The 26,244-nt window shown below is 40.0% G+C and overlaps 1 protein-coding gene across 7 annotated transcripts in view; it reads left to right on the forward strand.

Moving 5' to 3' along the window:
* The window catches only part of MEF2A (myocyte enhancer factor 2A), a 139,336-nt gene that overhangs the window by 100,549 nt on the left and 12,543 nt on the right, over window positions 1-26,244 (forward strand). For 3 of the 7 annotated variants that reach the window (XM_018560259.1, XM_018560261.1, XM_018560260.1), the window contains 4 exons: window positions 12,771-12,887; window positions 12,955-13,092; window positions 19,258-19,477; window positions 21,270-21,329. In XM_018560259.1, the coding sequence (XP_018415761.1) occupies window positions 12,771-12,887; window positions 12,955-13,092; window positions 19,258-19,477; window positions 21,270-21,329 (535 nt within the window). The remainder of the gene's footprint in view (window positions 1-12,770; window positions 12,888-12,954; window positions 13,093-19,257; window positions 19,478-21,269; window positions 21,330-26,244) is intronic. The other 4 variants (XM_018560263.1, XM_018560266.1, XM_018560262.1 and 1 more) reach the window with 2 other exon arrangements.

The following is a 26,244-nucleotide window of genomic DNA, read 5'->3' on the forward strand; positions in this document are numbered from 1 at the left end:
ATCTATGGTCCTTTCGAAAATCAACACAGAATAGTTGTGTAGCCATGTAGTCATGTGAACACCATCATGATTCATTCTGCGTGCAGTTCACTTTCTGCATTCAATTTTCCCTTGTCAAGATGTCAGATGGTTCTAAAGCTGTTTCCTTTAGGTGAGCACTTGCTGAATAGCTTGCAAAAATGAGTATGTCAAGGGTCATACATTGCTTTTGATATGTCATGCTGATACTGTAAGTTGAAATGATGTCTTTTATAGTATGGCTAGGGTGGCATGATTTCCCTGTGTCAGGGTAGACCAACTATGACCGTGGGTAGAGAACCTGTGCACTGTCTTTACAAATACCCAGAAAGTGTTTCCTTTCTAAGAAACAACCCGTGCTGTCAATCTTTTTTCCTCCTGTGGGAGAATTCTCTGGATTGTGTGTCTGGGGTATAGTGATCTAATCAGCTGCTGTAACATCACTGGAAAACATTCAGTCCCAGTTGTGGGATTAATGTTATTTTGTAGACTCATTAGAACCTCTTAGAACTGTTTCCAGTGCAAAAAAATAAAAAAATACTGCTAGATTATAAACCTGTGTGCTGTCCTCTTTATGGATACCTTGTTTATGCAAGCATGACTGCAAATTAAATCTGAATATGCATTAATGTACATGGCAAGTTTTAACTGCTCTATGTATGAATGCAAATTAAGAACATAAGGAAACAAATGTATCTGTAATAGTTGGAGTGTGTGCCAGTCATTGCAAGTTATGTACAAAAAGAGGTGACTGGTTGCATTATGCTGCGTTGCAGATTTTAATTTTTACCCTAATTAACAAATGCAGGCACTTGGGTACCTGTACCTACTGGCAGCAGTTCCCTATGACTGCATCCTACATTGTACTGACGGATTAAAGTGTATATAAAGTCCTTTTCCTAACAAGGACACAGCAATACAAGCCCGACTGTGCTTCTAACCCCCCACCACTGTATCCAAAAATGTATAGAAAAGAAAAAAATTGCCTTTAGTTTGTTATGGCACTTTCTAAAAACTTTCCAGCTTTCCAGTTCCTTCCTGTTAACCGTTGAAGCTACACTTCATATTAATGGGCCCTGCAGGAAGTGTCTGACCTTTTGCCTGTTGGAACTAACTGGGATTTGGCTGTGGCGGAAGGGTTAGGGAGGCTTTAGCACCATGATGTGCCTGCACTTTAAACCCACAGCAGTTATATTATTTTAATCAAAAAGTCCCTTTTTTAAAGTATTTGTTAAAAGACAAACGTAGAAAATATAAAGTCAATTTTACTGCAGGGTTACTCAATAGAAATTATCATTTTTTGGGATATTCTTAATGACTAGAGCCTTTTATTAATCCTTATTGTATAGCAAATGCACAAGTTTTTCGTTTTTAGGCAGTCTACCTAAAAAATATTTCTGTTGGCTTGATGATAGTGGAATGAATCACCTGATAACTACTTCTGTCTCTTGGGCTATAGCTGTAGATTTTCTGGCAGAGATCCCAGCTCAATTTCCCTGCCTTTGACAATGGGAGGTTCTACTCTAACTGTTGGGTTTTCTATGTTTTGAACTGCTGGCAGACGAATCAGGGCAGTGCGAGTTAATGGTGAGCGAATGCAGAGATAGAAATTTTAGTAGGGAGATTTTATTGCTGGGGTCCATCAGTCCATTGTTATCCACTCATATTTAATATATCAGTTTTTAGTTACTTGACCCTTCAAATATATTTATGAAAAACACCCAGAAAGTGGTAATATGCGAGTTGCGAGTACTTATGTTGGAGTAATACACAAATGTGAATATGGTATCTCCTACCTAGACAATGTTGTAACAATTCATTGTCTGTATGCATTGCTGTAAGTGTGAAAGGTACATAGAGCCCACAATTGTGCATCTTTAAGCTCAATGGAAACAGATTATTTTTAAAACGGTTATCCGTTCAGTTATAACTAACATCCCTAAGGTAAATGTTCTTGTGATGTGACACTATTAAACTATCTGCATTTGAAATACCCAGGGCTTTAAAAACGTCACACTAAGTATAATATATTATTATATATAATATATTATATATCTGAATTCTAGATGTTGGGAATAGGTGGCAATTGCTGGACCTGAAGTTTAGACCTCGTGCAGATGTGAGTGCTGATAGAGAAAACCAGCTTTACTGTTCAGTAGATGTGATCAAACACCCACTTGGATGGGGTTGTACAGTGGTAATAAGTCATTTGCTGGGTATCATGCCCATTGTGGGCAGTAGGTTGTGATGTTTGTGCCTGCTTTTTCTTCCATAAAATACCCCATATACCGGGAAATTGACTGGAACTACCCAAAGTAGCCAATTGATTGACTTTGATTGCATTAAAAAGTCAATCAGTAGCACTTACTGCGTATACTTTTGCTTTAGGATAATTTTTTATTTAATTTTTTATAAATTATTTTCCCAAACTCATTGGAATAGAGTTACGGTATATTTTGGCAAAGTATGATTTCTTTTATATGAGGAATAATAACGAATGTATATTGTTTTTTTTCAAAACTGTATACTTGGATATCCTTCAGGATTGCCTTGCAGTTTCCAGTTTTACAGTAATATTTCCAATCTTTAATATATGCTTCCCGTCAAAAATTAGAATTTCACAATTTTTCTAGTTTTTATTGAAATGTAAAGTTTAAATAAACACAAACTATTGTTCAGTATGTTTGCCATCTTGCTTCACTGTAACCGTTTTCTTAAAGAACGCTGGGCAAATCAAATCTTAACCCTTGCAGTGGGGCTACCCCCACACTACAAGGGGTACATGCTTGTTTTGTCTAGGGAGCTAAAATACCAGAGTTATATTCACCTGAACCACAGTTCCGGCTGGCTGTTAGACCGTCCTTTCAGCCTTGCTTCTTCCTCTCTCCTTTTCCTTTGTACACTGTATGACGGATGCAAAGTGCAGTGTACACACTCAGCCCATCTTAGAGATGCAGTGAATGGGCTAGGTGCTGGGGAGGATGTAACTCCTGGGCACTTGTTACATCAGTGGCCGATGAGGACTTCCAAGAACCCAAAAGTGTTGGTGGTGGAAATGGCAGCAAAATCGCTGAGGACTGAAGATCGAGCCAATAGTGCTTGAGAAGGGCATTTGTAAGGTAAGTGCGCCCTAATGTGCAAGCAGGGCCGAAGCTAAGGGCCCCCCTTAGCATGTTGGTATAGCTAAGGGCATGTGCCCCGGGTACCAATTTATCAGGGGTGCACCTGAGTGTGTGGATGGAGAACTTCTCCCTTTGGGGGGAGGCACTCTCAGAGCCTTTACCCCCAGGTGAAACAATATCTACCTTCCCCACTGTGTGCAAGTGTGCTGTTCATACTTGTACATTAGGGTAAAACCAACAAAAATTACGATACGGTTTACCTCCACTTCAAAGATTGATATGTACTTCTTAGATTCTCAGGACCGGAAAATAATGTCTTCTGAAGGGTTTTTATATACAAACCAGTGATCGGTAAAACCCTGGGAAGGTTGTGATGATTTAGACCATGTACAGACTTAAACTATTCCAGTATGTAACACAAGAGTGGTGTTTTACATGTTGCCTTATTTTCTGCCCCATCAAGTATTCCATAATGTTTAAAACCTGTAATGTACACCAAATGTTTTTGGGCAGCCATCAATTTATTTGTGGAAATACTTTTTCTTTGCATGTAGTTGGGTATTTCAGAACTGCGGTGACTTTCCAATGGTGTCACCTCAGTGAGGGGGAGGCCTGTTATCTTCTGTTGTCCTACTCGGGGCCTGTGAGAAATCAAGGCTCAGCCTGTCTCCCACAGTCCTCCCTGTACTTGTCGACTGATTAAAACATTCCACTACAGAACTTTGTGGTGGTGTTCAGCGATGGCAGTTTATGGGATGGCGATAAAGAGAAGGATTGCTGTCTGTTGAGCTAAAACTGTATAGAAACACAAAAAATGGAACATATTGCAGCTTACTATTCATTGGGTATGATGGCTGCGTTCGTTTACTTTTTTCAGACTTTTTTTCCATTTATTTTCCCCTGCTAATCCTGCAAATAACAAACTTTCTGTCCTTTGGTGGCCACTGTATCTGCTCAGGGAGCCATGGTTGTCACCCAGGCTGGACTTCAAAAATGTCTGGCTTTGCTCATCTCTATTGCATAGGAGATGATGGGATTAGTTGTTTACAGAATGAAGATATGGTTGTTTGTGCTTCCAATTTACCATTACAAGGACACTGCATTACAAGTATCTTCTGTACTTACCGAAAATGTTTTTGACCCAAAAAATGCAGCCACCACATCTCGGGACTGTTATGTTTCAATATATAAAATTTTTGTTCTTTGGTTTAGTTGATATCCTTTTAATCAGTTGTTTTACTGGGCAATGTTTAGTCTATTAGAATGCTTAACACCTCAACTCCAGCCATACACATATATGGGGCAGCATAGAGGTGGGCCTTATTCTGTGTCACCACTGATATGCATCACTGTTTTCTGTCGGGAGCATGCTTAATTATGTTTCCCCAGCACTGTGACCATGCGGTCACAGGGTAGCGATTAGGACCTGGTAGAATGGGTTCCTGATCACGGTGACAGCCAATAGCATTAAATAACAGAATCGAGAAGAGCATTTAACACCACAAGCATTAGTTAAAAATCCTCTCAGCATTAAGGGGTTAAAAAGTAGCAACTAGTAGCTAGCATGATTTGCAAAGAGAGAGTTCCTAAAGTACATACTGTACTGTGGACCACATGAGACGCATCAAGTGGTTGACACTCCACTGGTGTCCTAAGCCATTCACACAGGATATACTACATTTCCTGTCTTGTGCATCTTGATCTGTAAAATGCTGTTTGGTTTACACATTAATTTTCTATAAATATTCACTTAAAGCCAACAGAAAATCTTTTGAATACGTGTTGCATGATTTCCATACCATATGCTTGCTTTGTGTGTCCAGTACTGTGTGCGATCTACACTAGAATTTCTCTACTGTCTGCATCTACCAGTTACTGTGAATTCATAAGAGCATTTTATATTACTGGCAAATAATAAATCATATTTACAACTAACCTGGAAAAGTATTTACAGTTGGACAATATCATAGGCTGAGCATAAGCAGCCCGATGTGAACATTGGGGCACTTATGGGTACACCTTGGAGCCAGAATCTCCCTCTCCATCCACATCTTTTCCTAACTGAGAAAAGAGAAGGAAGTAACAAAGTACACACATGGTCAATCCTAGTTAAGGAACTGGGAGATTGTATACCATCAATGGTCCGCTATTTTGGCATTCTTTTGAGAGTTTATACATATTTTGATTTTAAAGGAGATTAAATTACTCTAAAAGATTACTTGCCATAGTGGATTCTTGGTAAATATGGTAAAATTAGTGCATTGTTTAAAGGCTACATTTACCCTTTGGACCTTGTTACATGTTACACCCATATTCAGGATGCAACATGAAACATGGTGACATCGCAACCCCATGTACCAATATTTAATGGGAAATATGGATTGCCACCTTTTGTTGCGGACACTACCCTTGTGTTAACCATCACTACAGTGCTAATCCACTAAATGCAGAAATTCAACTATTTATTCTTCTCAAATAACGCAATCCCACTATGTAAGCAGATACTGCTTGTGCACTTTGTGGGAGATGTTTTTTTATTTTAGCCACTATTACATCTTCTACATCAAGGCTGATGTATTGAATTTGAGTATACTGTCACTTGTAAGTGACCATAGTCAAAAATAAATCTTGTTTACCTCTTGTTTCAATTTGTAATGGTTTCTTTTCAACATATTACCATCGGTTTCTACAATGGTAAGCAGCATTACAACCACATATCGGACCACATCAGAGCACAACTACCACCACAACAAAAATACCAGAATACCAATGGCCACACCAGGTTAATTTTACTAGAATCTGCTGTCCCAAGTAACTTTAGCAAAAGCTTTGTTGTATTACCTTAGACACAAATTAACCATGTTAACCTGGGAAAGTTCTTCCTTAATTATTTGAGCAATCATTCAAGCACCATTCGTGGGAAAATTATCCGTTTACCCAAAAGGCTCTTTGTCCATGTCTAGTGGACTTCGCATTAATCTTCTACTCTTCATCTTCTACTCTTGTGAAAGAATAAAAGAAGCGAGTATGATTGTGTTTGGATGGTTATAAGGAGGTATACTGCAGGAGCACAGCTAGAGGATCTTAAAGAAGCCTGACCCCAAGGACCACTTGTAATAGTATAGTAGATCAGAACAATGGGTATGCCTATACATGGCTATTTTCTCAATAATGCTGTCTTGTGTACAGCTACTAGCATAGTCACACTGTGGCTGGTCAGTCATATCATTTGCACTGCCATCTAGCAGTACCAATCCAGATCTTATACTGGGCATGTGTACTGACCGGTGCATAGGAGGATATGATTGATTAGCTCTAGTGCTGCGGTTTAAGAATATGTGGATGCGGCCACCTGAAAAGCACAGTGGCTGCACCAAGGTTAAAGAGCTGTGGTCACCAATGAGGGGTACCATGGATGTGACTACGACTCCGTAGTCTACATTGTCTTTTAAAAAGTAGAGAGAAACCTGTCCGTGGATAAGCATGAACTGTGTGATGGACCAAGATGCGGAAGTCATGACGCATGCTCCTTGGCAGCTTCCTGTCTGCTTTTCAGCTATATATGCAGAAACACAGCCAGGTGCCACAAAGGGCCTTACTTAACCATGGGGACACTTTTTACATTTTTCCCCCTCGTATATCTAATTTTCAGAGGTGGTAACGTAGGTGGGAAAGGTGATGTAGAACTATGGCTCAGGGTATATTATTCAAATTTTGATCTCAAAGGTAAAGATTGGATATAATTGTTCAAACTGTCGAACACGTAGAAATTCATATTGTATTCAAAGTGTATTTCTACTTTTGCAGTCAAATTTGAGAAACCCCCCTCTTGTTTGCTTTGTGCTTCTTTTCACACAGCATACATAACATTTTTTTTTTTTAAATGTCTTACCTTTTGCAGCTGTTAGTTTAGAGCAGATTATACATGGGACTCTATAAACAGCTTCTAGTGGTTAGAATAGATGGCATTGAGCAGATAAGGGGACAGACTGAGGAACAGTTTTTTTTTTTTTAAAGTGCATTAACATACAATTTCTTGAGGTTTTTAACCCCTTGTTAGGACAGACAGTCCTGCTGATCTAGATTACAAGTGATTAGTTTACAGTACAGACATGGTTAGTTATGCAAACAAAACTCCCTCTTAAACAGTAGGAACTAAGCATGGTTTTTCAGATTTAGAATTGGTACAATATAACTTTTTTAAAAAGGTAAGCTGCGATTTTAAAATATTTTTTAAATGATGCTATGTTAATGGAAACATGACAAATATATAATAGGTGTTCTCCCAATTCAGCTTCAAAAAGTAAAATGCACTTTAAGGTCTAAGGCTATTATGTGTGTACATGAAACTTTTACCTGCCGTTCAGGACACATGATTGTCCCTGGACACAGACAGATTGCGCCCAGTGATAATCCCCTATCCTACAGGTAATCATTCAATGAACGATTGCATGCGGACAGCCATGGACAGATACGGCTGCTGTCAGCCTATCATTAACTTGAATGGGCACATAGGTCACATGTGTACAGACACATCTGGGATTCCTGGGGCAAGAATCCATAGGTTCTTTCCACAGGAATCCCCAGGCGCAGGCTAAAGCCCCGTGTGAATGGGCCTTATGGTAAACACAAGATCATCTCTGCAGGAAGATACAATGGAGGATAATTACCACAAACTTCTAATATAAAAAGTTGTGTGGAACTCTAATCAAGGGTTGTGGGTAACAACTAATCACCTAGAATATGTGTTACCTTTGCATTTAGGACCGTGCAATATGATGAATTTTAAGGGCAAGCTGTCCAAAACACTGGGGAATTTACCAAAACTAGAGCAGACAGAAGCTGATTGGTTGCCATGCACAGCTGCTCCAGATTTTGTGTGCTGCAGTTTTGATAAAATTCCCCTCATTGTAAATATGGCATTAATGTGCATTTTAGAAAAAAAATGTTTCCTACATACACACAGAGAAAGCAGTGATTTGTTTTGGCATTAAGGGGGGAGATCTGTGTAAAGTAAAAAAGCTCCTTGATGTAAACGAAGTTGACAAACTGATGCCTTTGACATGTGCAGTCTCACATGCAGAAGTGTTATCTTACAGCATGAGCCTCGTACCCAAACGAGAAATATAATAGCTCCGCTGAACTGCTAAGATGGTCACAATGTGCCTGGCATTAAGTGGGGCTGGCCAGCGTAGCGGGGGTTAACAATAACAAGCAGATAAAGTGACCAAAGATTAGTGACAGCCCGGGAAGGTTTTTTGGAGGAGAGCAACATCCGACCTTCAAAGGCTGAAACAACAGCTCCATGTATGGCTGTGTCCGCGCTCTTGCCCACCTGATTGGCCGGGCCGCGCTTGGAGCAGTGACAGGTGCCGGAGAAAGCTACACCTGTTCCTACATGTGCTGATCTAGCGAGGTTCACAACACATGCCAAAGTAATGTGAGATGAACTTGCTGGACATTTTAGCTAATGATCACCTCCAACCTGCCACAAATTAACCAATTACAGTGTATTATTACAAAACATTTAAGCACTGTCTGCAAAAAAGAAACCACACTGGTCAGTCTATTATTCATATATGGCAGGGGATGGCGCAGAACTGCTGCTAGCCATACCTTCTAATTGTAAGACTTGAACAAGATTTGAAAGATCATTAAGAAACACTATGTTCTGGATAATTATTTATTAACTGTGTGATTAACTGTGTGTGTGTTAATTATTAATGGTCCTAATTGTATTAACGGTAGTTGGGTGGTTTGCTGAGCTGTGATTTTGTTTTTCAGATGTGTGTTATGAATTGACTTTCAGTATAGTAATCGTTTGCTTTGGTGTGGAAGATTAGGCAGTGCTTTTCTGGCAGCTTGTGGTGTGGCTGAAGCAAATGATGGGTAATTATCTGGCCGGTGACTCGATGGATGAGTCAAAGCAGGCATGGAAATTCCCTGGTCTAGCCTAGGGTGATGACTGTGCGTGATGCACACTCTGGTAGCATGACATCCAGGACTGCTATAAGCCACCTCTTGATATGGGACATATGAAACAAATTGTTTTATTTTAGATAACCTATACATCTCCCAACAAAAAAGTTTTGCCTATAGATAGAGAATAGTTCAAACCATTGTCTATTTGTTTGTTTTTTGTGTGTCTTAGACGCAAACAGGAAGTAAGAGAACATCTTTCCAAGGCGAGGAAAATCCCCCTTTAAGGCAGCCATGCACATTGATATGATCATACGATCCATCATTCAATGCAACTAAAAACGATCGTATTAAATCAAAATCGCAAACCAAAGACTCTTCTATTTGACCAGTTTAGTGTGCTCTCAGTCGATCGGAAGTGGCAAAATTAGGTCAGTCGCTTATGATTGAGCAAACAAATATTTGCTTGCTTTTGGCAAACCAATCTTAATTAATTGAATGTTTTTCGTACATCGTATACATTCATAACGCCTATTTCTGAAGGAAATTTTTAGTTGACCTTAAAGTGCGGAACAATACGCTGTGTGTTGCATTGTTGATATTTTGATTAATGATTGCGATGGCTCATATGTCAATTAATCACAAAATGCTACGTGTATAGCCACTTTTAGACAGGTCTTGCCAAATCAGGTGTCCACATTGGAAGATTTCTCCTTTTGTTCCTGGTTTAGTGACCTATTTTTAGGTCAGGTTAACAATGGTCACCAGGATAAATAGATGGGGTGATTCTACTCTGTAGGGACCAAACATGAATACAAATCTGACAAGGGTTCTAATCTTTCCATTCTCTATTCAACACTTACAAAAGTGCTTAGCCCAGAGGTAGTCAACCTTGGCACTCCAGCTGTTGTGAAACTACAAGTCCCATGAGACATCACAAGCCACTGAAAGCCACATAAAAAAAGGGATTGTGTACAAGGCTAATATATCTACTAGGGATGCACCGATACCGAGTATTTGGGTGAGTACTCGTACTCGCTCAAATGCTCCGATACCTTGCACGAGTACTTCCTGTATCAGGAAGCCGGGCAGCGCATCATTACACGCTGCCCGATTTCCTGATTGGCCAGGAAACGGCTCCATGCTCTCTCGTCGCTTGTGATGAGAGAGCATGGAGCCGACTTCCCGGCCAATCAGGAAGCCGGGTAGCGTGCAATGACGCGCTGCCCGGTTTCCCGATTGGTCAGGAAGCTAGCAAATCCGGAAGCCAAGCACCGTGTAATGACGCAGCGCCCGGCATTCTGATTGGCCGGGAAGCCGGCGTCATGCTCCCTCGTCATCTCATGAATCATAATATTAAGAAAGTAACCTTAAAGCATTAGTTTGTATTGCTTTAGAAAAAATGTGACCTGTCCCTTTAAGAGAAAGTATTGGTAATTGGTATCTGCGAGTACTTGATCAAAAGTATCGGTACTCGTACTCGGTCTTAAAAAAGTGGTATCGGTGCATCCCTAATATCTACCAATTATTTGTTAAGCGTACACTATAGAATACTAGCTAGAATAAATTTGCTGTGATCAGTACACCGTTGTTTTATGCATTTGGTTTTTTAAAGACTTGGTGTGAAATTCATGAAGAGTGTTGTAGATAACAAAAACAGTGCTGCTCCAGCTGTCTCCGCTTGTTGGGTGCATGCCTGTCTCGCTACCAACAATATAACTGTTTTTAAAGAAGAGAAATTGCGGCACTCCAAAAATCCCTGTGTATCCTTTATTTTATCAAGCAGCATTAAGAGCATCTCATACCAACACCTCTAGCGCGTTTAACCCAAACTAGCGCTTAATTATAAAGTCTGGAAAATCTGACTTGCTGTAGTGCAACACATGGCATAACTTGTGACAGATTTATCTATGTGCTTTTAAGATGTATATGGGACGGTCACACAACTAAGAAGAATTTTGTCGCAGAATTGTACAAACTGCCACCTAATATGTAACGCAGTTTACTCCAATATGGAAGTCTTATTTACCTCCAATTTTCCTTATTAATAAAATAGCGATATCTCTATGGATCTGTCACAGACATTGCAACACAATGTAAAACTGTTCCACATAAGAACCTGAATTTGTTGCAGGCCTCAAAACTAGCAGTAGAATTTGTGCAAGGCTTTCGTGAATTAGGCTGCCAATGTCCCTATTGATAAATGTTTACTTTACTTCCATCATAAGGACACATCGGGAAAGAATAGACCCAATTTGACAGGTAACCCCACTTTTAATAACTGTTCCAAGAACCAGCACCCCCATTGGGAGATTTCTCCTGCCTTTCTGTTTGGTGACAACAGTCATTGGGCTTGGCAGTGAGGCTGACTCTCAGCAAAGGTGACACAGATATAAATATATGACAGAGGTTCTGTCACTTCCCCATTCTATTCAATACAATATTTAGAAATAAAAAAATAAATTCTACGATATTTAAACTAAAACGTTTCCAATTGCCAGTGATGCACCGAAGATTGGATTTCCTGTCTTCTTTTTTAAGCTCTTATCATAAGAAGATCGTTCTTTACATGGAATTGTAAAGTTTTTGCACCTATCTTGTGGAAGCCTTTCTAGCATGTACTTACATGTGACATGTTCATCCAGTGATTATTTGCATCCAGTGATTATTTGCAATTTCAGTAATATTTTTTTTTTTAATATAAATTGCAGCTTTTTATTTTTGGTTTCTAGGTTAGTGTTGTATCTAATAGGTTCAGTTTTAAATGAGTTTCGAATGGTGGTAATATTTGTATGTTATGTAATAGAATTTCTTTGTGTAAATTACTAAACAGTAATATTTTTAGTCATTAGTTAGAGGCAATTGGATTGCAGTAGATATGTGCCTGATTCTGTTGGGAACTTGCTTGGTGAATCTCTTATCAATGAATCTCCTTCCTTGACCAATCTCTCTCATTGATGAATCTGGTTCATTGGCTGCAGTACTTTCAACACTTCTGGGTTCCTTTTTGCAGTATAAAATGTTCCTTTTTATAGACTGTTTATAGCAGTGTCTTTACATTTGCTCACTGCCTGTGTATGGTGCTGCCGAATGTTGTTCTGCACCCACAGCAGCACCTCTCAGAATGAATATGCAGTGGGGTTTTGTCATGCAGCACTCTACACATGCATAAAATAGGAACACTCCAATGTACTGCAGGTCTGGGTCACAAGATCCTTTGCTTTGATGCATTAGGGCTGTGTTTGGTGCAAGCTGCTGCAGCATTGGCAAAGGAGCCAAGTCATTTTACTTATTTTTCATATATTGTTAAGTCTCTAGCCAAAACAAAAAAATAAAGTTTTGTCTGTAGGTGTCCTTTTTAAAGATGACATGTCATGGAAGAAACATGGAGGCTGGGATTTCCGAGCTGTCCTTTTGCTGGTTACTTGGATGCCATGATGACTTTCTCAGTTTTTATACTTTTTTGAGTTTCTCTCCCGCTTCAAGTATTCGGATAAGGATTTTTGATTTTCCATATCAGAAAATGTTTCAGAAATCATAAAAGGGTCAGCATAACAGCCATTCAGCTAGTATTTGTTTTTAACAGAGGTCAGCAATGAAGCCTCCATGTAGCTCTCATGAGGGGTCAACTTTAAGGGCAGCAGTCTGAGACCCAGATTCTTTATTCCCAGTTAGTGCAGCATGCGTGTGAATTTTCCAATTGTGTTTCAGACTCTCAAAAAGAAAGGCTTAGATGGTTGTGAAAGTCCAGATGCTGAGAGATACTTTGAGGAGGACACATTCAGCAAACTAAATGAAGATAATGATTTTGTTTTCAAGCGAGAGCCTGTAAGTATTGTTCACCCCCTTCCCTTATTTGTATGTGTTGATCCTTTTTATTGACTTTACTGTCTAGGCTCTGAACAAGAAAGAACACAGAGGCTGCGACAGCCCGGACCCTGACAGCTCGTTCGTCCTCACCCCCCACACAGAGGAAAAGTACAAAAAAATTAACGAGGAATTTGATAATATGATGCGCAATCATAAAATTTCTGTGAGTACAAGAGCTTTTTCTAGATAATTGGAGAAAAACAATTACGGTTAGACACCATGCAACGAAGATCAGAAAAATGCCAGCCATTGATCCTTAAACGCGAATGCCAAAGCAAAGCCTACTTTATTTATTTGTTTCTGTATTTTGTATGTATAGTATAGATCTAAATGGCCTGATTTTATTAAAAGACACTTGTTATGAGAAAAATATGCTGGCTGATCTCCTGAAAATGCTAGCTTCATATCTTATCATGCTGACCCTCTGGTTTCAGTGCTGTCCTTGGCTTGGAAAAATTATACAGAAGGAGATCTGACTTTGCTTACTATATACCTGTTGAGGGTTGCTGAGTATTACAGTCAAGGAGAAGGTCAGCGTCCCCTATAACTCCATGACAAGTTTGCTTTTAAAATTGAAGCAGACCTGGTCTGTGGAAGAATAAGTAGTATGAGGGGGCCCGGCAGTAAACCCTGCAGCACAGTCACGTGAACATGAATAAGTTGTGCATAGATCCATGGCAGTCGGTGGCATAGGCATAGTTAGACCTAAAGGCACTGACTCACACAACACTGGAGCAGGCTTTTAATGTGGAAGGGTATAAAGAAGTAAGTATGCTGGGTGCCTCTGTGCCCCATAGAGGCAGTGTGGGCTTTACTTTTGCCTGTTGCCCATAGTAACTGGTCAATTTCCCTTTTTCACCTTCTAAATTTACTGAAGAAATAACTGAAATGGGACTGTTTACCGTGAGCCCCAGCTCCAAAAAATTTTTGCAGCACTTTTTTCTTAATTTATCCAATTGGAAAATTCTGTATAAAAACTGTACAAGGTTGGCCATTTATGTTGTCCATAGCAACCCATCAGGTTGCATTTGCCAGTGCATTAAAAACTGAAATACTGTCTGATTTTTCACTATGAACAGTGCACAGATTGCTCCTAGATTGTATACACAAGGCCCAGTATGTGACTTAGCCATATTGGTGACTAAATCAAAATCTCTAAAGTTCCTGGTGATTTGACGGTTCAGCGTCCGTTAACACAACTCCTGGTCACCATGACCAAGTGATGTGGCAGTTTCCATATTTGTTAACTCACCTAGATATTGGCTTGGGTAACTTGGCTTCTTGGCCCATGCATAGGATATTTAGTGACTGTATTGTATAGATAGGTATAAAACGGAGTAGAGCATGCCTAAAACAGGTCTCACTTCCACCACAGATGCAAAAAATAAGATGTTTAAGTCCTCATTTTAGGATAGTGGTTGGAAGCATGCAAATCACTCCTTTTTATGCCTCTTATGGCCAACTGTGGCGCAGCTTAATATTATAGAGTAATTTTTGTCCTAATTGCATACAGCTGTTTCAAGCTAGTTGGCCATCAGCCGTCCAGTTCATGGAAACCAATGCTTCTGTGGAATAGGGCTTATGGAAGAACACAATGGAAGAACCAGGCAAGTTATGGTAAGGTATGCTAAATGGAACTCAAATGCTCCTCACTTAATTAGTGAGAAACACAGTGGAGATGGAAGTGAGACGTGCAAATATATTCTGTTTTAAAGAGGGCTCTGCTGTGTTTCTCCCTAAGTGCTTGAGGGGGCGGGGGTACCTTAACATGTCTGGTTGTTCTACTGAACAGTATAGAAAGGGTTTACTAGCTGACTTAGAAGGAGAACAACATAAACTGTTTATAAAGATGTATGAGGTGAAGCAGGTCTTGAAGATTAATTTACCTGCATGCATCCTATTTTTGTAACTAAGTGATGTAAGGATCCCAACCTGTTCACCTCTGACTGACTCATCTAGACACTCTGCTGGTTTTGATAAAAGCTTCACCCATTCAATCTGTGGGAAGTCTTCCACACAGACTAGATCTGAAAGGAAAGGTGCATAGCATGGGACTTTACATTGTATGGTTACATTGTTCAGAGTGAGACTGGTACGCCGCCACTTCACCTCACACAACCCTCCTTATCTTGGACTTCACTTAGAATGTTTCTGCTGTGCCATCACATTACTTTGTCCATTAGCTGGAAAGAGCCATGCCATGTGTGTTATATTAAATGTGAAAAGGACTCTCATGCAGATGTATACAAATTCATAATGAATATTCAGTTTGCCTCACAGTGTACTTCTTATTTCTTTCCAGTAATGCAATTGCAATTATTTTCATAAACAGATGGCATTTCTTAACAATCTGTCAACCTGTTGCTGAAATTTAAAAGCTGTTTTTGCCAATTATTTGTCTTTTTCAATTTGTTATAATGCTCTGCTTATTTATTAATATGTTAAATTACACCACTCCTGTACTGGTGCCCAATTCTTCTCTCACAAGAGGCAGTGTAACTTTACAGAATGGATGTGCAGAATAAATGCTGATATAACATTATATGCAATAAATGTGCTTGTTAAATTTACGTATGTGTTTGTTGAAGCTAACCACTCAAATGAGAATTGTGCCCAGGCAATGGACATTACATGTTCTTAAAAAGCAGTAGTTTTGCTTTAAATAAGCCCTCACTGACCACTGTAGTTACTGCCATTGTGGTGCAATTTATCCTAAAAGTAAACAATAAGTAGTTAAGTTGTTCATCATGGGTTTCAGCACTTTTCTCACTCCCCTCTTCCTGTTCACCTACTCTGTGTTCAGCCTGGCAAGCTCACTGCTGGGACCCCATCCTAGCAGAGAGTTAGTAGCCTTTAATTCCTCTAATCTTTAATGTAGTTACTGTGGTGTAGTTCTTCCGCGGGGATAACATAGCTATTAAGAGAAAATAACACTGAGTAGCCTCAGCTGCAAGCTTTGAGGATGAATTACTCCACAGTGGCCAGAGCTACCTATGTCACTGAAGGCATGTATTAAATGGAGTTTCCCCAAATGAAAACCACATTTACCATTAGAATTTAGTTTGTTCAATAAAAAAATGTCCATCCTGCTTTTGCAGTCGAAAATAAATGTTGAGTTGAACTGTGTAACTGGTAACTGTTAGAAAAGTTTGTTCTCGGATCGTACGTTCAAATTTCTAACAAAATTCTACCAGTATATGGCCAACATTAGAGATTGTTCTACTTGCTAGCAGTCATCTTGTTAGAGAAGAGCTTCACAGGAGATTTTTAGTAGCTCAATCATACTGCTAAACTTGTTACAGTTAATTGCTGGAAGTAGCAATTGATCGCTGAACAAGAAGCTCCTTTATGGAGTAAGCTACACAACTAGCATTTAGTAGTCATCGACCTCGTATAATCACACGATGCTTCGATCAAGTGCAATTAATTGCTAAAAGATGCTGCTGCATGCTTCTTGTATAGTTTACTACATAGGGGTGATTTTGTTTAATAAGTTCAGCGATCAAATGCTGCTCCTACAGAAATTTTGTAGCGTGACTGAACTGCTACAAATCTGTTGTATAGCTCTAGCCCGGGGGTCTCAAACTCAATTTAGTCAGGGGCCACTGGACAAATTTTTTAGTCCCGTGGGGGCCGCTACTATATACAGTACCAGTTTTAATCTATGCACATGTTACAAGCGGCAACTGTCAATGATCGGGTGACAGCTGCTGCATGTAAACGACTGCACACCGTATGTAATCATATGTGCAGTTAGGAATCAATCACTATCCCTGGATACACAATTGTGTATCTAGGGATAGTGATTGTTTTTGTGACTACATGTAATCATATCACATACGATTGATTACATGTGGAATGCCGGCGTGTACATGCAGCGGCTGTAACCTGATCATTGACTTGAATGGGTGACAGTTGCTGCATGTAAACACCAGATCAGGGATTCCTGCTGCAGGAAAGCGCAAGTTTGTAACACAGGAATCCCTAATCGCACCTGAAATATAGGTGTGAATGAGATTAGTAAGGTCTAGTGCAGACCTTACAATTCTCTTGTCCCCTGGGTATGATGCTAAAATGCTTGATAACTATTGTCCACCTGAGCACATAGAACATCGAAGGACCAGACTGTCCAGTGGCCAAAGCTATATACAATTTCCCCACAAATATAAATGGGATCATAAAAACATAGAAACAACCAAAAAATGTAATGTTGCGTGTTCAACAATTATTATAATGTAAATAAGCACACACACATACATGATATAAATATGTAAAATGTGATTAGACTTTGCAGCTGGACAACACGCTGTTGTTTAATTTGGAGTGTTGTACTGGAGCATGGTAGTATCTTTGTGCTGTTCCCAGGTTTAGCTATACTTCATGCTGTTCCTTATTTAATCTGCCAAGTCAAGTATGATTTAGGCCTATGTAAGATCACAGTGGTGAGAAACTGATGTCTCTCTGAGGTGCTTTAGCTGAAAGGAATGTCACAGAAGTGATAAAAGCAGAAGATGGGAGGTGGAAGATGTATGTTTGTCTTATCTTTTCCTTTAAAGATTGTTCTAATCATCATCTCATGCATTACAGAGCACTTCTGTGACACTTGCAGGCAAACTGTGACTGTTCTGTGTCTCTATTTTGTCACTGAGAGATTCCATTTACAACCACTAAATGTATCACACAACTTATTTTATGTGCTGCTAACATACATAGTTATACAAATAGAACATCCCAGTATTTTCTTCACTGATATAGTAAAGATGATGTGAAAAGTGTTCACCCCTAGCAACAGAACAAATGTCACCCTTCATCCATGGAAAGCCTTCAGAACAATGAAATATAAGCTGGTTGATTACTGGAGGTTACAGCACTTAGAACATTTGCCTCATTAAATAATCCCCTTAGCGCCCTGTAAGGGATAAAAGGAAAAGTTGATTAGTGTTGGGATATACACTTCCATTCTTGCAGCATTATCAGGCTGAATATTGTTACACATGTTTTGGTATAAGAAAGTACATCAGGCTTTCTAGACCCATTCCCAACAGTATTTTCTTTTGCCTCTTCCGCACCCACAAGTCGGTAGTAAAAGTTGTCTTGTTTCTCACTTGATCTACCCAGCTCTTTGTTTATTCTACATTACAGAGAAGAGTGTGAGATCATTTTTTGCTCTGTAATGACTGAGGCAATTTGGAAGACGCTTGGATTTTTGTTGGGGATATGTCAACACTGAAGTCCCCAGAAGTGCAATAATCTATTAATGATGAGTAAATCATTTAAATATTAGTTTTGGGTACAACCAGCCTTTAATGGCTTTTGTGTCATGAAGGCATGCCATGTCTCTATGTATAGCATGTGCTATAGTCCTAGCTAATGCTGCATGGTTTTGCAGGCCACCATAATAGTTTGACACCATTAAAAATGTATGTCATGGTCATTTGCACTTGTAAAATAGTTGCTGTGGGCACATGAGTGGGAACTTGCATTAATAGACAAGCAAAACCTACTTTAAAGCTAATCCCCTGGCAGATATAAAAACATCAATTAATGACGTTACATAGTCCTTAAAATGTTGCTGAATGTCTTTTTAAATGCAACACATGTAAATTACTGAATCTATCTTGATGTTAATCCCCTCAGACTGGGTGAGGGAGGACCATATCTCACTGAATTTATCAATTGTCCTACATAGAGCATGCTTATGTAAATAGAGAGCAGACTAAGCTGCATTGCCACTACAGTGATGTTAGATGACCCAACTAAGGTGTTTAGATTGCAAAACTAGCTGCGCTGTATATTTATTTATTTGAAATGTGCATATTGCTGCTTGCCTGGAGCCCAGATTTAACCTTACGGAAATTGTTTTCTCTTTTACAGCACACTTGTTTGGGGTAATTATGTGGATATGGAAAAGTGTTGTTTTTTTTGCCTTGTATTATATTGAGATTTATAGTCTTTCTTTCTTTAGCTTACCGACTTACATTTAAATAGACTGGGTTTATTTCTGTCGTGTGCTAAATTTAATATTTATGCTAGTGTGTCTATAGAAGGATTGATAACATTAAGGGCGTCTGTCATATAACTGAATAACCTATATGAGAAACCATTGATGGAACCTGTTAGTCCTGGGTTGCAGGTTAGAACCATTACTGTACAGTAGTACTGTGAGTGAGGAGAATGCCCACTGATTAGCTGCAGGGCTCTGGAAACAACTTTAAGGCTGCTTACATGTTCAGCTCAGTGACAGGTCCTCTTACATTATTTCATCTCTGTTTATCTATGTTACATGCTATTGAAGTAATCATTAATGATGGTTTTGTGTTCTTTACAGCCTGGACTAGCCCAGCAGAGCTTCTCAATGTCGGTGACTATTCCAGTGTCCAACCCTAACACATTGTCATACAGTTCTCCAGGCAACACCCTTGTCACCTCTTCACTGGCTGCCACCACCTCATTAACAGACACAGGAATGCTGTCTCCTCAGACTTCGCTACACCGAAATGTGGTGTCTCCTGGGGTGTCACAGAGACCCTCAAGCACTGGAAATGCAGGTAAAAAGCCATCACTTTGTATTCTCAATATTTTGGAATAAATATGAATTTATCAATGGGAGCAACATGGTTTATGGATTAGAGCATGGTGTAAGCCCAAGGGATACGCTCCCTGGGAAAAATATATAACGCACAAACTAATATCTATAAAAATAGCAAAATGTATTAACATAGTTTATTTAAAAACAGGATCACATTTCACAAAAATGGATGTGAAATGTGATTCTGTTTTTAAATATGCTTTGTTAATAAATGTTGCTATTTTTATAGATATTAGATTGTGTGTTATATTTTTCCCAGGGAGTGTATCCCTTTGGGGGATATTTGTTCTTTACTGCATATTCTGGGTTCCAATTTCTGAGGTCTGGATCACTTCCGTTTCCCCGCTTTGGGGATCCCCCATTTCTCTCACCTGCAAACACGGGAAAATATAAAACTTTGATTTTTATCATGCAAAATATATTTGTGTGAAACAATGTAAAATCTGCGCTTCTGGACTGGGTGCGATGTGAGAGCTGCTGCGCTATGTTTTGTGAAGATGAAAAAGATTTTGAGTGTGCAGCGCTACACACACAAAATCTTTTCCAAAATATATTTGTGGTTTGTATATATGTTTTAACTGACCATTGTTATCTTTGGGATGCTTAAAACGTTTATCGGTAATCACTGAGCCACTGTGCTGAAAGCAGATGATCTTTCTTTCCTGCCAGGGACTGAGGATTCCCTATTCACCATGTTGCTCAGCTTACCCAGGTGGATGAGGGTTGTGGGAAAAGTGTTCATGCCCGTAGGCTGGGTGATCAGGTCTGAGCACTGTCATGTGGGGGGGAGGTCAAATGGTTCCCCTTACCCAAAAGTCTTGTCCCGGCAGAGCATCTATAAAATTTACCTCTTGACAGAAAACCTCAGATTTTAAGGCAAATGGAGTTTTAGGATTTTACTATTCTAGCTAAATATCATTTTTTATTGCTCTCTAAGCAACATTTTAGCCATAATCTGCATGTTGATTATGACAAAAATAAAATCGAATTGTGACTTGCATCTTGAACTTGCACAATGCCATGTGCTTTGTAAAAGTACCAATTAACTACAATAATATAAATTGCACTGTGTAGTTTTTAGTATTCTTTAAACCACTAGATTTGTGTACAGGCCAGTATCCAGGAAGGCAAGACCACAAGGGGTATCACTCTCGCCTCCTCGCCAAACTTCTCTGCATGTACCCCTTTGCCTAAAGCAGTAGCAAATAAGCTGCCTACTGTTATTACTCTAAGTACTGATGCTGAGTTAAGGATCTAAAACATGGGAAAAGTGCAAGGAGCAGGATGTTGGGTGATACCATAGATCAGGACAGCTCAACTATTTTAGGGGTAAAAAATCCAGTCCTAATCCCGGTTGTTTGGCGGGTAAGGGCAGAATATTGTAGGTACTGTGTAAAAAATAATGAACTGATGATACTATTGGCTGTTTTATCTATAGCCACAGAAACTTGTATGGGACTATCCATGCTTCTCTCAGTGACACAGTGCCAATCAGATCAAAGTACTACAGAAACTACCTGTATAGGACTTTACAGAAGAAATATGCAAGCCTGTTTGTGTTTGTGTGTTGTGCTTGCCTCCTGCCCCTTGGCCTGATGTCAGCCATGCCATCACTTATAGCACTAATTCCATCTCTGGTCTCCGCTATTCAAGTTTAAAAATCACTCATTCATTTTCTAAAAGAAGCTCTTTTGGCAATGAATTCTCTGTCATAATTGTGTTCAATAACAAATATTCAAATCTCTTGACAGGTGTAATGTTATGTGCATCGGACATCTCTGTGCCAAATGGAGCTGGTGCCAGTCCAGTAGGTGAGTGGGATGGTGGGTTCTGTTTTCTGGATATAGAGAATATGCTTTAAATGCCAGTGTCTGCTAGTGGTTTACAGGAAGACCCTAAATGATGCCGCAATAAAAATAACAAAACGTATTAGTTATTGCAAACTGTGTATAAAATACAAACATGAAGGGCATTTTTAAGGAAACCAAAAATCTTTGGAAGCCTACCTAGTTATATTGGGGGGCTGTCACCACCCACAGCTTTTTTGTAAGCAGCAGCAGGACTTCTTTCCTGCTACTGTTTGCAGTGCTTGACATGCTGAAATCTGTCTGTAAAAATGCATAATCAAATTAAATATATACATGTGGTTGGCCTTACAGCTGACAAATAGAAATTGTTTAGATTAAATCTGAGAGATTAAGGAGGGGACCTCCTATGCTAAAATGTTCATATTTTGAGAGGACTCCGACAAACAGGATTTTGGTTTTCCTGGAAATCCCCAATAAATTGTAAGAAGTAAATGGTATTGAGCCTCTTATGGGGAATTCCCTAATTATACAAACACACACACCAGGTCAGTGTTGACCTGAAGCAAAGATTTGACTGGAGAAGATGGATATACAGATGTAGGCACACCTCATGGAAGTACATTTCTCATGAGCCCTTGAGAATGTAGTCTGTTATATGGGCAGTGACAGACCAAGGTAACTGGTCTTCTTCAATCCTAAAAAACACTGTCCTACAGCACTTTGAAGCGAGGCCGATGTTTCGTTGATCCACTGTAAGAAAGAGAATGACACTATAGTATTGCAGTAAGGACTTCACTTTACCATTCGTATCTCATTTCTTTTGCGTGGAGTTCAACTTTAACACTGTATTTAGACTCCTGAGCGTTAACTGTACTGTATATGTATTTTAGCTGCAATTTAATCTTATGAGTACTAAAAACATAGATGGTCATATGCATGTGCAATTACACTGGATGGGACATTTTGCAGCGTATTCAGTCGATTTCGAAATACTACAGCATCTTAGAGAGAGGTTCTTCCAGCTAAAAGATGTGGTTTAACTGTGGGAAAAAAAATGAACCTAGCTAAAGGGTTAATGGTCTGTCTGCATTCATGGTGAGCATGTGAGCGGCAGGTCACAACTGATGCTGAGCAGAAGTTCATGTTGTGGCTTCACAAAATGTTTTTAATCTTCTCATTGCATATGGTATTTATCTACATTGTTTGCATATGTTTGTTCGTATGCAGTTTATTAGCAGGCTGCCCAAACTGACAGAAATGCATTGTAAATATTGCTGTAAAGCGGCCTGTGTCCTTTTCACAGGAATCACATTGTGGGCTTTACGTTCCGTTCACAGCAGGAAATCAATTTGGTACTAGCGCGGGTTCTTCCTAACTGAACTATAGATCATTCTACAATAAATAAAAGAGAATGATTATCTCATTACAATGGCACCTGGAAGTGGGTGGGATATGTTAAGCAGCAAGTGAACACTTTCTTCCTGAACTTGATGTGTTGGAAGCAGAAAAACAATGGGCAATTGTAAGGATTTGAGTGACTTGACAAGAGCCAAATTGTGATGGCTAGATATCTGGGTCAGAACAACTCCAAAACTGCAGCTCTTGTGGGATATTCCTGGTCTGCAGTGGTCAGGACCTTCCAAAAGTGGTCCAAGGAAAGAAACCTGGTGAACTGGGAGGGTTGTGGGCAGCCAAAGCTTACTTATGCACATAGGGAGCAAAGCCTGGCCCGTGTAGTCCGATCCAGTAGAAAAGTTACTGTAGCTCAAACTGCTGAAAAAGTTAATGCTGGTTCCGATAGAATGGTGTCTGAAAGCACAGTGCATTGCAGATTGTTGCGTTTGGGGCTACTTTGTCAGACTGGTCAGGGTGCCCATGCTGACCCATGTCCACTGTCAAAAGTGCCTACAATGGGCATGTGAGCATCAGAACTGAACCACAGAGCAATACAAGAAGGTGGCCTGATCTAATGAATCAAGCTGTCTTTTACATTATGTGGATGGCCAGGTGCATGTGTGTCGCTTACCTGAGGAAGAGCTGGTACCAGGATGCACTATGGGAGAAGACAAGCCGGTGGAGGCAGTGAGATGCTTTGGTCAATGTTCTGCTGGGAAACCTTGGATCCTGCCATTCATGTGGATGTTACTTTGACATGTACCACCTAACGAAACAATTTTGCTGACCAAGTACACCCCTTCATCGAGACAGTATTCCCTAATGGCAGTGGCCTCTTTCAGCAGGATAATGCGCCCTACTGCACTGCAAAAATAGTTAAAGAATGGTTTTCGAGGTCGACCCGGCCACCAGTTTCTCCAGATCTTAATCCAATCAAGCATCTGTAGGATGTGCTGGAAAAACAAGTCAGATTTATGGAGGCCTCACCTCACAATTTTCAAGATCTGCTAATGACAGCTTGGTGCCAGATACCACAGCATACCTACAGGAGTCTAGTGGTGTCCATGCCTCGACGGGTCAGGGAGGTCTACAGGTGGCCATAATGTTATGGGGCGTGTGTGACTAAATTAACTACCTCCCGGCCAGCCGTTGTGTATACACGGCCGGCCGGGAGCTTCTTCGATGTAACTGGGCGTGTATACACGCCCTGTTAGATCAGCCCACTCATGCGCGCCGCGCACGAGCGGGAAAGACTAATAATTTTAAAACCGGCAGCGATGCCTGTTATCATACAAGCGATCCGCCGGCTATAGAGCCGGCGGATCGCTTGTATGGGGTCCCGATATGTGCGCCCCCTCCCAGCGTGACCCCTCACGCTGATCTTGGGCTCCGCTGTGCACGGTGCGAGCCCGGGACCAGCATAGTGGCTCTCTGAGAGGGGATTAGAGGGAGGTCGGTTCACGATCTCCCTCCAGTCCCCTCTCCACTGTCAAAATGCGCAAGTGGTGTATATCACAGCACTTCCGCATTCTCGTGTCACTCTCCAGCTTCAGATGCTGGAGAGAAGCTGATGAAGCAGATCTCCGTTTCATCAGCTTCTTCAGGGGGTCCAAGGTGACATATTAGGGGTCTTGGAGACCCCTGATGTCTCCATAAAGAGTTTACGTCCCCACCCCTACATATACGCATGTAAACATGCGTCAGGTGCGCATACCTGCGAAAACGTCGCAATGAGAGCAAAAATTTTAGGGCCATCAATCACTGATAACACTAAACTGATGAGCTGTAAAAGCTTTTAAAGCGTCGCCTATGGCCAATTTTGGGTATGCTAGTTTTTTGTGATTTCGTGAGTGCGTGCAATTTTTAAGCTTGACATGTTTGGTGTCTATTTACCCGACGTGACCCCGTCTTTTATATTTTACCAAAAAAGTGGGTAATATTAGTTGTAAAAACATTTTCAGTAATTTCTCCTGAATATAGTAAAAAAAAAAACCCAGTGGTGATTAAATACCACCAAAATAAAGCTCTATCTGTCCCCAAAAAATGGTATAAAATTCATTTCAGTACAACGTTGCATGACGGAATCAATGTTAGTCAGAGTACCGCAGCGCTGAATACTGAAAAATGGCCTGGCCAGGAAGGGGGTCTAAACACCTGGTCTTCAAGCGGTTAATACATAATAAATATTTAATACATGTTATTAATACATGTAATGATAGCTTCCAGAACATATTTTCTTCATTATTGCAAATTTTCTTTCACATTTACATTCCATTCAAGCTGCCCAGCAAAAGTTACAGGGGTGCTGCCAGTGGTGCAGCTTCAGCAGATTTTTTTGTATTATAGGATTTAAACCATGTACAGAAATTGTGACCATAACAAGAAAAGCTATTTGTCCCAACCCTAGTCACTGTTCCTTTTTTGGACCGATTGATCTGCATATGGATTCTTAATGTATTGAATATATTTGTCAGTATACAATTTATTTTTCCCAACAGTGGTGCTTTAAGTCATTAAGTGTAACCAGTACCACCTACTCCATTTTGTTACTGTGGCCATTATAAGTATTAGTAGTTTTTCTGAATCTGCACTGGCGTCATGTTTGGCCATTTTAGATGCAGATGGTCTTTTTAATAATTTTTTTTTAAATCAGACTGCAAATCTAGTAAATTTTTTGTATCTTTTTTTTACAAATGGTCAAATGCATTATGCTCCAGACTGCACAGAAGAGAGACTTAAAAGAAAATTCCAGGCACAGCACAAATACTGCAAAATCCATCATCGCCAAAATATTACTTAGCAAGCAAAACAGGAGCACAAGATAGTACAGTGCATTCTTCAAGAATGGAGAGACTAGTGTTTATTACATGTGCTGGAAGGTCTTGTCATTAACAGAATAATTCAGTTGCTGCTGGGGTGAACATGGTCTGAGTGGAAACCCAGATGTGTCCCATTACTGCCATGTGGCAAATGCTGGTCTGATGCAGAGGAAACTGTACAATATTCACTTTAATTGAAAGACACATCTAATTAAATGTGTGCATTATGATTGGAGAAGCCTAATAGCCCAGGTGCAGGGGGGCTGTGTCGGTTTATTGTCTCTCTAATATGCCCTTTATCCCCTTGTATTTGCTTCTTCCCTTGTCCATATACAGAGAAGATGGTGTCACGGCTTCTTCACTGTGAATAGTACATCTCACCATAGAGATTCCTTTTTCAGTTTGAAACTCTCACTGAATAGACTTTCATACCTTAAATATTGTAGGCAGAGACAACTTCAGTGCTGCAGAGGCCATGAGGTCAGCTTCTTTTGTGGGAATAGTTCCGTGTAACAGGAACCCCCCGTTTTAGCCCTGATTACAGTAGGGATTCTTGTAAAGACCAATTTCTATGCCACTGTTAATCGTGTAGGATGCAAAAAACAATATCAAGTACACACTTGAAAGGGTTACAAACACTCTTATGTGTTTTATACATCTTATTGGTGAGCAGTGTTCAATATACACTGCCCTCTTACTAGTAT

The sequence above is a fragment of the Nanorana parkeri genome, unplaced genomic scaffold (assembly GCF_000935625.1).
Source record: "Nanorana parkeri isolate BGI_ZX_2015 unplaced genomic scaffold, ASM93562v1 scaffold443, whole genome shotgun sequence".
Classification (NCBI taxonomy): Eukaryota; Metazoa; Chordata; class Amphibia; order Anura; family Dicroglossidae; genus Nanorana; species Nanorana parkeri.